Source organism: Gopherus evgoodei, chromosome 5 (genome assembly GCF_007399415.2).
Source record: "Gopherus evgoodei ecotype Sinaloan lineage chromosome 5, rGopEvg1_v1.p, whole genome shotgun sequence".
NCBI classification, from domain to species: Eukaryota; Metazoa; Chordata; order Testudines; family Testudinidae; genus Gopherus; species Gopherus evgoodei.
Window position 1 is genome coordinate 88,199,403 of NC_044326.1, and position 16,608 is coordinate 88,216,010.

Below are 16,608 nucleotides of genomic sequence, written 5' to 3' on the forward strand. Positions count from 1 at the left end.
GAAATATGCTTGATAGAGCAAAAAATAGTATTGAATTATAGTATTTCTGCCTGGCTTTCCATTGAGAACTCAATGTAAAATGTTCTTAAGTCTGAAATAAATCAGGTAGATCATGAATGGTGGAAATTTTTATCAGTTTGGCCTTTTTTCAAAAAACGCACAAAGGTTGTCATAAGAAAGGAAAGAAAACACTTCACGTAAATCATTCTTGGAACATTCCCAAATAGCTGTTAACTGCTAGCTTCATTTCTATTAGTGCTGCAAATAATAAAGCCTCTTTTCTCCATTTAACAACAGAAAAAACCCAGTTCCGCTTCCAGTTCCACAATCTTATTCAAAGGAATCGGTGAATAAGTCAACTTGATCTTGCAAGAAAAAGGTTCATCTATGAAAACTTAATGTTTGTACTAAAGCCACATAAAAACACTAGGATTATACTGGGGTTACATGACATTGTGAATGGCTGAACCATGTTATTCTACCTTACAATATTCTGTAAATATTTAGGAATTCAGGACAAAATGCATGACAGCTTGAAGATTTGATGGCCAAGATTAGAGAAAAATGGAAATCAAGGAAGGTACTATGTAAACACATCCTTCATTAGCACAGAGGGAAGCAGGGAAGGCAGAATCAGAGTAACTACCAAGTGAAGTTAGTTGAACCAGTGAACTTTTGTTGGTGAACTGAAGTTGAAACAGCTATAAGGTAGTTGTTTTTATTTTAAAAAAATCCCTAATATCCTTACACTTCGAAGAAAAGATTGGCAAAGAGGAACTGCCTACCCTTGCAAACCTCACTAGTAGGCTGTATCCTCCTCCTCCCCCCCCGGGAACAGATTAGTGGCAGCTATGATTTCCAACAGTCTACACCAATTAATATTCTGACCCACAAATGCCTATTAGTGCCACACTACGCACACAGCTCACCATGGTGCTCTGGTGAACTCAGACAATGAGGAAAGACTGAGGAAAATTATGAATGAAATTGATTGGGAGGTAAAATTGAGATTGAGACAGGAGAATTTCAACAAAAATTGGAAGTTCTGTAAGAAGAGTTTATTAGATCAAAAAGCCATGATTCCACAATCAAGAAAAAGGAGAGGACAACTTTGGCTAAAAGCCTACCCTAGTCAGTGGCAAAGTGAAAGCAACAATTAGAAATATTTATTTTAACAAATGGAAAAAGGAGGAAACAAATAGGAAATAGCATAAATTAGAATTCATGATGAGGAAAATTGATAAAGGAAGCTAATAACAGGGAAAAATCCATAGCTGGCAGTAAGGACTATAAAAAGGAGCTTAAGTACAATGGGGGCAAAAGAAATCCTAGCAATGGTATAGGCTCATTACTAGATGGGGACAGTAAAATGTTTGATGCAGAAAAGGCAGGAAGTGTTCAACACACATTTCTGTTTTGTATTCAGAAAGAAGCAGTTTGATGTACGCCTATCACATGAGGAAGATGAAGTACTTTTCAGTCCATTTGTAACTAAGGAGGATGTTAAACAACATCTCCTAGGGATAAACATTTTGAATCAGCAGGCCCAGATAACTTGCACTCAGGAGTCTAAAAAGAGTTGGCTGAGGAGATTTCTGAGCTGCTGCTGTTAATTCTTAACAGAGGCTGGAAGAGAGCTAATGTTTTTCCAATATTCAAAAAGAGCAAGTGGGATGATCCAAGTAACTATAGACTGGTTTATTGTGATCTCAATCACAGGCAAATTTAATGGAAAAGGCGATAGGTTCAATTGGTAAATAATTAAGTTATAGTAATATAATTGATGCTAGTCAACATGGTTTTATGGAAAATAGGTCACATCAAATAAACTTGATTTCATTCTTTGAGGTGATTACAAGTTAGGGATAACTGCATGAAATTTAATGGCCTGCAATACACAAGAAGTCAGAATAGATGAGCTAATGGTCCCTTTTTGCCTTAAACTCTATGAATCTTTGAAAGGCTGGAATGCTGATGTAGACCAGGGCTCTCCCAGTACCGTGTGCTGGACAATTATAGTTGCCTTGACCAGTTTTGGAATGCAAATAACTGAGATAGTGTGGCCCTGTCCTATTAAGGGCTTTATAGATTAGCATCAGACTGTGAAGTAAATCTGGAGTGAACAAAAGCCAGTGCAGATTGAATTTTTGTCTAGAGCCACATAGGGAGTTATAGTATTCTAGACTGAAGCTGACAAATGCATGGACTGCTGAGACAGATTCCATCATCTGAAAGGAATGGACAAAGGATTCATGCTAGCCAGAGAAGGAAGGCAGCATTTTTGGTTATTGCTGCTGTTTGGATGTCCAGGGTTAGTCATGAATCTAGCATGACTAAATGTTACAAAATGTTAGCTACCAGACTTCAGATGGTAAGGAAGCAGAATTTACTAGTTTCTTGGAGAGCTTCTCTTTTCTTATTAGTATTACTTCTCTTTGTTCAGGGGTCAATTTGAGCCAGGTGTTCTTTATCCAGGCTCTAATTTCCTACATATGCTAAAATATCTGGGCCACTTTGTGCTAAGTAAAAGAGCTGCAGAGCTGCATTTATGAAAGAAGACTGGCCTAGTAGATAGGACACTTGAGACCAGAATTCAGTCCTTGGCTCAGCCACGGACTTCCTGTGTGAACTTGGACAATTCGCTTATCTACCCTGTGCCTGAGTTCCACATCTGTAAAATGGAAATAATACTTCCCTGCTCCAGGGTATTGTGAAGATACAAATCCGTTAATGATTGTGAGATCCTCAGATACCATGGTGATGAGGACTGTATAAATATCTAAATAGGTAGAGAGACATATTATCAAATCTATTGCTGTCATCATAGCTAATATTTATCTCATGATGTCCTCTAATACTAAACAAGAAGGGTGACAGAACTAAGGCTTGTGAAACTATATGTCAGAGGTCTAAAGATGGAGTAACTGCCTATGATCACCTTGAGTGATGATAAAGGAAAGGAAAAAGCACAGTTAGCTAAGCACAATTTAAATCCACTCCTGCCAGGACATATAGGTGAAGCAGCACCTCATGGTGGATTGTGTCAAAAGCAACTCACATCAAAGAGCATCAACATTGTTTTGCTTCTGTTCAGTTCTCAGTTTTCAGAGCAAAGTAGGAGGGAGGTTGTTAGGTCTGTGGAGAAAAAGCATTCTTATTGGTTAACTTACAAATCAGAAAAGTTCCTTTAGATATGGTTTGGTGGTTACTGTAAGTCAATGAGAAGAACAATTGAGGTCCTTTTGAAGTAGAGGGGAGCCAGTATTTCAAGGGAATATGGTCACTTTGTCCTGCAGGTGCATCACAGCACTCAAGAATAATCTAGGTGTACCTACACTGTAGAAAACTGAACTGAGAGTTGGTTTTTAGATTATCACCTCATTTTCTTAATTTAGAAGGCCACGTTTTAGGGCACTGGGGAAGAAGACAGAAGAGAAAATTGGACTTGGCGAGTCGAGCAGGAAGGGTACTATGGTTTTGTAGTGTTTTAAGAGAAAATTCCTATGCCTGTTATAGAAAATGGGTTTTAAGAAAGAGAGGAGGCACAATAATGTTCCTCCTAATATATTTGTTCTTAACATGTGCGTAGGATAACTTTGTGTATCTGATGAGATTTCAACTGTGTGCCTTTGGGAATTGGTGTACAGCTGTGACATCATTTAAAAAAACCAAAAACCTTGGCCAATTAGAATATGACTGTGCCCACAGACAGTAAATTAAATAACTATAGTTTTTTAAAAACAAAAATACATTTTTGGGCTATCTTCCCATTTCTGTTTAGAAAAATAGTCTCATGAATATAATTCGGATAGGTTTCAGAGTGGGTAGCCATGTTAGTTTGTATCAGTAAAAACCACAACGAGTCCTTGTGGCACCTTAGAGATTAACAAATTTATTTGGGCATAAGCTTTCATGGGATATAACCCACTTCATCAGATGCATGGAGTGGAAAATACAGTAAGCAGGGCATAAATATACAGCACATGAAAAGATGGGAGTTACCTTACCAAGTGTGTGTGTGTGAGCGGGGGGGGGGCAATGCTAACAAGGCCAATTCAGTCAGGCTGGGTGCAGTCCATTCCCAACAGTTGACAAGAGGGGCTGAATATCAGCAGAGGGAAAATTACTTTTTGTAGTGCTAACGAGGCCAATTCAATCAAAATGGATGTGGTAGATAATAATTCCCCCTCTCCACTCCAGAAATCTAAACCAGGCCAGTACCACTATACTCCGCTACTTGCTTTCAGTCCTGTTTTATGCTGATACCCTAGTAACATGTAAAACTAATATTTGTTATTCCTCCTTACTTGCTTAGACAATTTTTAATTGAATTAAGCAATTTTGTTTGTTCTTTTTGTTTATTTTAAAACATATTTGCAGCTGAAAGTTACAAGGAAACCCAGGTGGTAAAGATTAAAGAAGAACCAATGGAAGTTGACATTCATGAGTCCCAGCCCTCAATTTCACCCAGCCAGACTGTTGGTTACAGCACTTTATTAGGGAGAGGGATTGCTGAACACATACAAAAGGTACCAGAGGGCCGAATGCTCCCGGAGAGAAACCTCTTCAGCCAGGATATATCAGTGAAGATGGCTTCAGAGCTCCTCTTCCAATTGTCAGGTAAAGACAGTAGACATAGCTGCCACAGTGCTATTTGGAAGCGGAATTTAAAGAACAAAAGAAGATAGCTAACATTTTTCTGATTTTACACAAAGTTAAGTCTAGTATGGTATAGAAAATAATAGAAATGTGAAACTTTCTTCTACGCCTTACATTTGAAATTCAAAAGCTTCCCCATACTATTGGCCAAGAATTCTTTAGCTATTTAGAATATGGTTTTGCAAGTTGTCAGTCAAGGCAGTTTCATAACATTTTAACTGTTTTGGAAAAGCCAGAGTTCAACTCCTGTGTCTTGAAAGCTAATTAAATAATTCCTGACAGCTGGTAGATACAGATCTGAAAATAAAGTAAAGGAGGGTTTCTGTGCACGACATCTATTGGAATAAGCACCTGATGGCTGCAGCATCAATCGTTCTTCTGGCTGCTTTACAGATTCCCACTCACAGAGGGGGCAAGCAGTGGAGAACACAGAAAGGTTATCATTGCCATAAATTGAATGAATGCAAGATTTGTGATAGTGATGCTAAAATATGAAGCAAGACAAATATTGGGATAGTTACAGTTTAAAATAAAAATGATTCTAATGATTTTAGCTCATTCTAATTATTGGATAAAAGTTTTCCTGTATTGTAGTATAAATCAGCAAGCATATAAAATAATTAAAAATATGAAAAAAATGGGTTTCCTGTGCTAATTTACATTATCTTTGTTCTTCTGCAGAAAAGGTGAGCAAAGAGCACAATCACACTAAAGATAACACCATCAGAACCACAACCAGGTAAGTAGCATCCATTTAGTGCTGCAGTATAAATTGCATGTTCATACTTTGCAGTTCATACTTTACATTGCAGTTCATACTTTAAAATGACACCATTTCACAATTGTAATATCATATTCTACATGTAACACAGTTTTCTGTGCCCAAGGTAACATATGACTGAAAAAAGTAGGCCTATAAATCAGTGCATATTATGAAGCCATAAAATGAGACAAGATGGGACCCTGGCAAGGGAAACTCCATACCAGAGTTACCTGTGGAAATGATTCTTCTTTTCCCTGACCAAATGTAGACATTTGCAGAAAAAATAATCTAGGAAAATCAGTTTCAAGTGCAAAACAAAATGTTATTTCAGTAAATTATAATTTAAAAGAATATCTGTTACAATTGGTGAGTGAGGAATTATCTGACAGTACAGTTTTTAACACCTTTTTTGTATTGGCCCATGTCTTGTGATTCATTTTCATGACAAACTCAGACTTCTCAAATAACAGTTTAATTTTGTGATTTGGTCCCACTGAGATGAACCCTTGTAGTTTATTTCAGGTATGAATTTTAAAAGTCTATTCAGATTGTGAGAGGTAAAAGGTTATGAAATATTTGATGTAGACTAACTGTCAGGGTTAGGAAAATGGGGCAAAATTGGCAGAGTATTAAGACAGCTAATATATGATTCAACCAGCCTATATGTTCTTAGAGGGCTGATGTACAGTGTGTGCATGAGAACAAGCCCATAAGGCATTTATGTTTAAATGAGGAATGGTGTCCCTGATATAAGGAGCTTCCTGATCTCTTCAGTAAATGGAGGCTGGGAAATCTTTTTAAAAACTGTATTGCCAAACCTCCTCTTCTAACTCTGCCATTCAGTTTGAATGAATGTTATACATTATGTACAATATATATCCAAAGGGGTATATGAATAGCACTTGTTTGTAAATCTTTTTAAGAAAGTAAACAAAAGGGCACATTGAATTAATAATGACCTTATTCTCTGGGAGCTGGTACCTAACTTAACTTCAGGACTTTGTATTTTAATTATGCTTATATTTAAGATAAGACTAGCTGGGATCTCAGCATGTCAAATGAATAGTTTGCTCTGTGAGCCTAGAAATTCCAAATTCATGTTACAAGCTAAACTGCATAAGGTATGCAGTGAAGTGTAAGTATCCAGAGAGAATTTGCTTGCCTCAAGAAGTTTCACTTCCCTGGCCATTTTCACATCTATTTTGAATCTATTTTCCATAATGTTCTCATACCTGTGCTCAATTAGAGGGGAAGTAAGTTTGTAAAGTTTAATGGACAGGAACTTTTTACCATTCTTCAGCCAGCCTTGGAGTGTATTAGCTCACAAATACTTATACAACACTGAGTTGGGGTAGACTAGGCCCAAAGGCCCCCTGTTGGAGGCCTCAGGGTTCTGTCACACCCATCCCAGGAAAGGAGCAGTGGAGAGGTCCTCCAAGCAGGCTAGAGTGGCTGCAGGCAAAGCAGCCAATCAGGGCCATAGGACCAATGTCGGGTCAAGCCCCGTAAAGTCAAAACCGACATCATAAAGTTGAAACATGATAATTTATAAATGTCGTAAGTGCCGTTCGTTGTAAGTTTAACGTTGTGAAGTTGAGGACTGCCTGTAGTTATTTGCTGCTTGGAGCAGGAGAAGAAAGTACTATAGGCCTGGCTGCCTGGAAGAGAAGCAGGGCCCCATACAGTTTGCTAGCAGGGACTGTGGGAGCATTGAGGAAGCTCCTGGCTGGGTGCTAGGACTGAGTAGGGACTGAGCCTGGGAGGGCTGCATGAAGATAGTGTCTCCAGGGAGGAAGCCCTGGGGATACAGCCGCATATCAGGGCTGGACTACTTAAAGACCAAAGCCCAGGGAGAGCTAGAGAGAGAGACACCACCAGAGGGGTACTGAGATAGGCACCGGTAGGTGGACCATATACACTGGACGGGGTTTGTGCTGTTTAACATGAAGACAGTTACTCGGCCAGAGCCCTGAGTCACTGAAGACCTGCCTGAGAACCACTGAAAGGGGTCACCAGAACTAAAGAACACAGACACGCTCAACCAGAAGGGGGCACACGCGAGAAGTGGGTTCCAATCCCATTACAAACATCTAACACATTTTAGGGACTACTGTAATTTAGTCACCACCAAGTAAGGACTAGTATGACCAAGTAAAGTGTTCTAGTGCTCCTGATTCTTATCAGTTGAGCTTATAATTAATACTCAGGACTGCCCAGTGTTATGCATCTTGCATGAAACATCTTTGGCAGCCCTGTCACATGTCATGCATTTAGCTGGGCTGTAGGAATGACCTGTAATTGCTGCTGCTGTTCACCAGGGACTGCTGTAGTGCCTGCTGAACAGGCAGTTTCTCTGCCTTCCTTTGCTGCTCCCCCTGATGGATCTGAGCAGGGTAGGAGCAGCCAGGAAGAGGTGGTGATGATGGCAGCAGCAGCAAGAGCAAGAAGAGGAAGCAGTGGCAGAGACAGAAGTTGAGGGGCCCATTACAGACTCCAGACTTCCCCAGCTTTCCTCCTGTCATCCTCCAGACACAACCACACAGCTTCCCCTTCACTCATCCACACTCAGTCTCTGGCTACTTCCTTCCAGTAACATCCCTATATACTTCCACTCATTTTCAGCCAGCTTCCCCCACCATCCAGTCACAACCGACACCCACACTCATTCCCCATCAGTTTCTTTCAGACATCTACAGGCACCTTCCCTCAGCCTCACCACCACCACCTCGGCCAAAGCAAACTCCACCCACTAACACTTAGCTGCTCCTCAGACCTGCAGATAGCCTCCTGCACCCACCCATTCTAAACACACTAGCATTTTCCGGACAACTTCCAGTACCCACCCATCTACCTAGCACCCCAGACATCCTTAGCATATATGATGGCTGCCATCTTGACCAGTACATTCAGGATTAAACCAGTGGCCTCCAGAGCTTGAAACAAAGAGCTAGTCTTTATAGTTGGAAGCTATAACTGATTCATTCTTTGTGGATAAGGCAAAAGGGGGGCTCGCAATATTTACCGACCAGTGGATTACTTTCTCTGGACAAAGTATAGCTTATCCTGGGCATCTGAGGCTCACAACCCTTTGATTCCTATATGTGCCCCTGCTTATATGATGGCCACCGTCTTGGCCAGGACCCTGGAGGTTTAACAGAGGACCTACAGCAGGGGTTCTTAAACTGGCAGTCGGGACCCCTCAGTTACTACCTAGGGGGTCGTGAGCTGTAAGCCTCCATCCCAAGCTCCGCTTTGCCTCCAGCATTTATAGTGGTGTTAAATATATAAAAAAGTGTTTTTAATTTATTAAGGGAGTCACGTTCAGAGGCTTGCTGTGTGAAAGGAGTCACCAGTACAACAGTTTGAGAACCACTGACCTACAGAGTTAAAATTTCTGAGGTTGAGCTAAACAGACAGGCTGACAGCTGTAACAGACTCACATTGTCTAAGGCTTGGGCACAGAGGGGAATGTGTAATGTACACTGTTTAGTGGGCTGCATGTGTACATGCCTCAGCTGTCAAGTTTTGTGCAGCTCCATGCCCTACTTCAGCTACTGCCTAGTGTTGACCATAAGCTTATGTTTATGGTTACATGCAAATTATTTGTAAATATCAGGGTTGTTGATTAATCACAATTAACGAATGCGTTTAACTAAAAAATATTAATTGTGATAAAAAATTAATTGCAATTAATCGCAGCTCTAATCGCACTGTTAAACAATAGAATACCAATTAAAATTTATAAAATATTTTTGGATGTTTTTCTACATTTCCAAATATATTTATTTCAATTACAACACAGAATACAGTGTACAGTTTATTTTTATTACAAATATTTGCACTGTAAAAATGATAAGCAAAAGAAATAGTATTTTTCAGTTCACCTCATACAAGTACTGTAGTGCAATGTTTTTATCAAGAAAGCGCAACTTACAAATGTAGATTTTTTTTGTTGCATAACTGCACTCAAAAACAATGTACAGTAACTCCTCACTTAACATTGTAATTATGTTCCTGAAAATTGCTAGTTTAAGCGAAATGATGTTAAGCAAATCCAATTTCCCCATAAAAATTAATGTAAATAAGGGGGGTTAGGTTCCAGAGAAATTTTTTTTGCGAGACAGAGACATACACCGTGTGTGTGAGAGGGGGACACGCATTGCCCCTTTATGCTGACTTCACTCTAAGTAAATTGCCTTTTTAAGTAGATCAGCAAGTTGAGACAGCAGCTGCTGCCAGCAAGCTCCGTCTGTCCTGAGCCCTGTCATGCCCCTCCCCCTGCTCTGTGGAGGTGGGGTACAGGCAGGGCCAGCTTTAGGCTGATTCCCCCAATTCCCGTGAATCGGGCCTCGTGCCTCAGAGGGCCCCACAGTGTCTGGAAGAGGGGCCCCGCAAAGTAAGGCTGCGGAAGACAACTGCTGCTGAGAAAGGACCCTCTGCCGAAATGCCACTGGAAACAGCGGCAACCGACTGAGCTGCTGCCAAATTGCTGTCACTGTCTTCAGCGGCAGCTCTTTCGAATCGGGCCCTGCACATCCTAAAGCCGGCACCCTTCTTTTCTTCCCCCCGTCTCCGCCGCATCGTAAGCAGGAGGCTCCCAGGAGCAGCTCCAAGGCAGAGGGCAGGAGCAGCACACAGCAGTAGGGGGAGGGACAGCTGAACTGCCATCAATTGATAATTGATAACCTGCTGGGTGGCTGCTGCACAGAGAACTTAGGGGAGCTGATTGGGGGCCTGCCGGCCCCCCTGGTTCCAACCCCCCATCGGCTAGCTCCAACAGGCTGCTCTTTCTGCAAGCAGCGGACAAAGCAGGCAGCTGCCAAACAACATTATATGGGAGCATTGCGTAACTTTAAACAAGCGTGTTCTCTAATCAGGAACATAACAAAATAATGTTATTCGAGATGACGTTAAGTGAGGCGTTACTGTAAAACTTTAGAGCCTACAAGTCCACTCAGTCCTACTTCTTGTTTGGCCAATCGCTAAGACAAACAAGTTTGTTTACGTTTACAGGAGATAATGCTGCCTGCTTCTTATTTACAGTGTCACCTGAAAGTGAGAACAGATGGTTCTCATGGCACTTTTGTAGCGGTCCTTACAAGGTATTTACATGCGAGATCTGCTAAACATTTGTATGCCCCTTCATGCTTTGGCCACCATTCCAGAGGACATGCTTCCATGCTGATGATGCTTGTTAAAAAATAATGCATTAATTACATTTGTGACTGAACTCCTTGGGGGAGAATTGTATGTCTCCTGTTCTGTTTTACCCTCATTCTGCCATATATTTCATGTTATAGCAGTCTCGGATGATGACCCAGCACATGTTGTTCATTTTAAGAACTCTTTCACTGCAGTTTTGACAAAACACAAAGAAGGTACCAATGTGAGATTTCTAAAGATAGCTACAGCACTCAACCCAAGGTTTAAGAATCTGAAGTGCCTTCCAAAATCTGATCGGGACAGGGTGTGGAGCGTGCTTTCAGAAGTCTTAAAAGAGCAACACTCCGATGTGGAAACTACAGAACCCGAACCACCAAAAAAGAAAATGAACCTTCTGCTGGTGGCATCTGACTCAGATGATGAAAGTGAACATGTGTTGGTCTGCACTGCTTTGGATCGTTATTGAGCAGAACCCATCATCAGCATAGACGCATGTCCTCTGGAATGGTGGTTGAAGCATGAAGGGACATATGAATCTTTAGCATATCTGGCACATAAATATCTTGCCATGCCATCTACAGCAGTGCCATGAGAATTCCTGTTCTCACTTTCAAGTGACATTGAAGAAGTGGGCAGCAATGTGTTTCTTTACAATTTCTATTTAATCAATATTTTTTTAAGTTGGCCATATCAACTCTATGAGAAGTGGGTATTCACTCACGAAAGCTCATGCTCCAAAACGTCTGTTAGTCTGTAAGATGCCACAGGATTCTTTACTGCTTCTATGAGAATGTTTAGCTATCCCCAAACTTCCCCACCCCCACCCCAAAGTATGGTGGGTTTGTTCTGTACATAATTACTAATTACTTGTGATGGTACAATGAAGATGTGGTTAATCCTATTTTGGAAACAATCACTTCCTCCATCCTGCTTCATGATGCCTTTTAAAATACAGTTGTCCCTATCTATTATATATTCTCAATTTAGCAGATATCAGGTTTAAATGTAATTTTTATTTTGTTCTGGGTGAAATCATATTGAACATGCAAGGGGAAAAGAATGACTTTCCAACAAATAGACTATTCTTTTCTATTTTAATTTTGGTGTACTTCTTGGTATCTGTATTGTAGGCAAGTCTTGTTTCTGTTCATGTCTTTAGTTGAATGCAAAACAAAACTGTTCTATGACATATGACAATCAATATCAAACCTAACTTCTTATTAACTGTTACAGTTAATAAAGATATACTTTCAAAGTCAGATCAAAGTCAATTCAATAAAGTGTTTGTATTCTGCAGTCTTTGAGAAGGCACCATTTTGGTCAGTTACAGCAATTTTTTTCTGCTCTTACATTTGATTATTTTATAATACTGTCCAGGATAGGGAAGTATACAAGGAAAGCCAACTAAACTTTAGCTGGGTTGCAGAATACCACATCAAAAGAGAACCACACAGAGTATTTCTTGACTTGTTTAGAACTCCATTCTTAATTATCTTAGCTGGTTAAATAGTTAAATGCTCTTATTAAGAGATGTAATCAAAACAATCCTGCTCTTTCCTCCCCGCCCACAAAAAAGTTCAGATTGGACAGAAGAGTACAAATTTTTTTTAAAAATCAATTTTTAGTCACTAATACATAGCTTGATGTTGAGTTGTCACTAAATTATCCTGAAGCATTTTAGAGAGACAGTTTTCGCTTTGATAGGAAATTTGATGTAGGGGTGCCACTGAAGTAAGACCACTGTACGCAGCATCACATACTGCATTTGTTTCAGTAGGAGTCTTGTATACCAAAAAACTTACTTGAACATGAATTGTAAAAGTGTTAGGATCAGGTGTCACACTTACTACTTTAGCTAGTCAGTGTTTGTTTACTAAAAGAAATCTTTTTCCCCCTCAGCCCTTTCTTTTCTGAAGATACATTTAGACAATCGCCATTCACTTCCAACTCAAAAGATCTCCTGCCCAATGAAACTGCTCTTCATGGAAGGATATCAGCACCAGGTATGGCCTTTTTTTCTATTTAATTACTTTTAATTTGTTTAGCATAAAAAGATCTGTGCTATATTTACTGGATTTTCTAGATATAGTACTATCTGTACTATATTTATTCAGTACATTAATCATCTATATCTCCCCTTAATAAAACTTGGTTTGCTATGTAAAAACAAACAACTCAACCACCAGAAAAATGAATATTTTTAAAAGAAAAAGACTAAGATAAGTTTCTTCATAATTACCTGAGTACTTATGAGTCTTTAAATAACTGTCTCAAAAAAAAAATCCAAAGCAAGAACCAAAAAAGGATGTACCTCAATATTATAAATTGAGTGTATTTATTTTCACATCCTATGTTTAAGGGAAGTATAAAGCTGTCTGATAAGAAATAATTATTGCCCTCTGGCTCCCTCACTGGTGGCCAAGCCCACCCTTCCAACTCATAAAATACAGGAAAACTCCGTGTAATTTCCAAATATGCAGTTCATGTGCCTGAACGGCTCAGCTTTCCAATACAATTCTCTTACCCATATCATTCATTTAGGTCCCTTCCCTGAAAGGTGGTAAGCACCTCCTACAGCATGCTGAGTGTTGTCAATACCCATTAGGAGATAGGAACTCTCAGCTTCTTTCAAGATGTGCTCAGAACTGCAGAAGACATAGCCTGTAGAGCCAACACTCTTGTACCATACTAGAAGCATCAACCCTCAGCATGAAATCTTGATTTATATTATCAGAATTATTGCAATGAAATTATGATTATTCTCAAGAGTCAGTGTTTTAACTGAGGTAATTGGAACTATAGTGTATGTTTTTGTATCAGATAAGTTTGAATAGTCAGAAAAAAAGTTGTTATCCAGAGAGTGATTGCTTAGGAATCATTTTTAACTATTGGTTTGTCCCTTATTGTTACCATTTACATGTAGCATATAACTGCTACTTATTTAGTTAGTTATATATAATATATTGGTTAGACAGTGCACATTGTTTACTGATCATATTGTGAGGAGACCATATGTTGGATCAATATGTAATTTGTATGGATAAGTATGCATAAATACTAGTTTCCTTTTCATTGTCTACTTCATACTTTTGGAATAACTCTTATGAGATTTTTCGTTACTTTTCACAAGCGAATAATAACCCTTTGATAAGTGAGGTTTGGAACCGAAGTGTTAAAACAGTTTTACAGTAGCAATGTGGTGGTGATTTAAAAAAAATAAAAATTATAATTATATATAATATATAATCTCAGAGAGCTGAGAATTCATTCTCTGTTAGTAGAAGGTCCTAGTCCTTCTGTTTCTTGTGGAAATTGTCAAATCTACCCTCAGGAGCTTCCTTCTAAACAAAACCTGTTTTAAGCAACCACTCAAGAAATGGACAAATTGACTGATTAAATAAAATGTTCTAATGACAAATCAGAATTGTACTCAGTATTTCGGGAATACTTTAGGTTGGTCTCTTAAGATAGGATGTTGCCTAATAAGAGTTGTGTCCAGTACGTCAGAGGTTATCTATCTTTTTCTCTCTGAGCCCACCCCTCACCCCATGCTACAAAACTCCAGGACCCACCTGCACCACAACAACTGTTTTTCTGCCTATAAGAGGCCAGGCCAGCATTAGAGGGTATCAAGCAGGACAGTTGCTCAGGGCCCTGTGCCACAGGATGCCCTGTAAAGCTAAGCTGCTCAGACTTTGGCTTCATCCCCACACAGCGGGGCTCAGGCTTGGGCTTTCTGCCGTGGGCTCCATTGAGTCTAACTCCATGCCTGCTTGGTGAACCCCCTGAAACCTGCTCACAGCCCTCCAGAGGGCCCTGGATCCCCAGTTGAGAACTGCTGCTGTATGTGTTTCCGTGTGTTTTCAAAAAGCTTTAGATAAAGTCCCTCTGAAAATAGATCTAAGAGAGCTTGCTACTATAGAGTGAGGAATAGAGTCATTTCATGGAGTAGAAGCTGATCAAGAGATAGGGTACAAGAAGTAAAAAGGCTAATTAGTATGGAAAGAGATGCTGTAGTAAAAAGATGTACTTACAAACGAGGCTGTGCCATATATTAATGAGTTGGAAGAGTAACTGGATAATGAAACTTGCTGAGAACACAACATTATTTAGGTTAGTCAAGACTCAGAAGGATTGTGAAGAAATCCAGAAGGATCTAAGAAAATTCAGCAATTAGGCAATGTGAGTGCAGTATAATTTATTATAGGTAAGTAAAATACACATGGAAGGAACTGTTTAAATTTTTATGTCCAAGTCTGTGCAGAAGACAGTTTTCTTGAAGGTTGGTCTGAGTCTGTGGAATGAACTCCCACAAACCAACTACAAGAATTAAGGTCCAGGTTGTGTCAGGTATGAAAACAACTGGACCCTCTCAGATTGGATCAGCTCTCCTCCACCTGCCTGTGGGGGTGAGTGGAGCAGCAGCTGGGTACCCTGCACCTGCTTGCCATCACCACCTTGCTATGCTCTATGTTGTGAAGTGAGTGTGCCAAGGAGTTGCAGCGCCTCTTATTCTGCAGTGCACAGGAGACAGCAGTGCACTGAAGTGTAACTTACAAGCATTGCTTATATCGCTTTTTTTAGGGCAGTAGCACAAGCCCCACGAGCCTAAGGGTATGTCTACACTACCCACCAAATCAGCGGGCAGCAATCGATCCAGCTGGTATCGATTTATCACGTCTAGTCTAGACTCAATAAATCAACTCCTGAGTGCTCTCCCGTCAATTCCTGTACTCCAGCGCCTTGAGAGACGCAGGCAGAGTCGACGGGGGAGCGCTAGCAGTTGACTCACCGTGGTGAAAACACCCCGGTAAGTTGATCTAAGTACGTCGAGTTCAGCTATGTTATTCACGTAGCTGAAGTTGCGTAACTTAGATCAATCCTCCCCTCCCCGTGTAGACCAGGGCTAAGTTTCTTGACTTGGGCTGGGATGCTTACTCCAAAATGCTGTGTAGACATACCCTTAATTGGCAGCAGCAGGGTCCATGTGAATACATAGTTGTGGCAGGCTAACGTTGGGGAAGTTTACACCCAAGCTTTCCACAAACTAAATGTTCATGTAGGTAAGCCCTGAGAATTAATAGTGAAATGAATTCACTTCAGAGAAGAAAGACCAGCAGCCACATCACATGAAAGAAGAGCTATGGTGGGCAACCAAGGAAATAAGACTGAAATTGCAATAGCTCCCTGAACTGCAACTCAGTCAACATACTAATAATTTGTGATGAGTCATTATTTTGAGGGGACAATGTAGTATCCTTTGGAAGTAATACCTAAACTAAATAATCTTTGAGAAGGCCCCACGCCAAAGGTTCTTGAGCAAAATAAGCAGTCACGGGATAATAGGGAAGGTCCTCTTATGAATTAGTAACTGGTTTAAAGATAGGAAACAAAGGGTATGAATTAAATGGTCACTTTTCACAATGGGAAAAGGTAAAAAGTGGGGTCCCTCAAGGATCTTTACTGGGACCTGTGCTGTTCATCATATTAATAAATTATCTGGAAAGGGGAGTGAATAGTGAGATGGCAAAATTTGCAGGCAATGCAAAATTACTCATGATAGTTAAGTCATAGAATCATAGAATATCAGTGTTGGAAGGGACCTCAGGAGGTCATCCAGTCCAACCCCCCACTCAAAGCAGGACCAATTCCCAACTAAATCATCCCAGCCAGGGCTTTGTCAAGCCTGACCTTAAAAACCTCTAAGGAAGGAGATTCCACCACCTCCCTCGGTAACCCATTCCAGTACTTCACCACTCTCTGAGTGAAAAAGTTTTTCCTAATATTCAACCTAACTTCCCCCACTGCAACTTGAGACCATTACTCCTTGTTCTGTCATCTGCTACCACTGAGAACAGTCTAGATCCATCCTCTTTGGAACCCCCTTTCAGGTAGTTGAAAGCAGCTATCAAATCCCCCCCTCATTCTTCTCTTCCGCAGTTCCCTCAGCCTCTCCTCATAAGTCTTGTGCTCCAGTTCCCTAATCATTTTTGTTGCCCTCCGCTGGACTCTTTCCAGTTTTT

The 16,608-nt window shown here is 40.3% G+C and overlaps 1 protein-coding gene across 4 annotated transcripts in view; it reads left to right on the forward strand.

The window, feature by feature from the left end:
- The window catches only part of ZNF827 (zinc finger protein 827), a 126,081-nt gene that overhangs the window by 74,459 nt on the left and 35,014 nt on the right, over positions 1–16,608 (forward strand). For all 4 annotated transcript variants that reach the window (XM_030564394.1, XM_030564395.1, XM_030564396.1 and 1 more), the window contains 3 exons: positions 4,381–4,620; positions 5,341–5,398; positions 12,485–12,588. In XM_030564394.1, the coding sequence (XP_030420254.1) occupies positions 4,381–4,620; positions 5,341–5,398; positions 12,485–12,588 (402 nt within the window). The remainder of the gene's footprint in view (positions 1–4,380; positions 4,621–5,340; positions 5,399–12,484; positions 12,589–16,608) is intronic.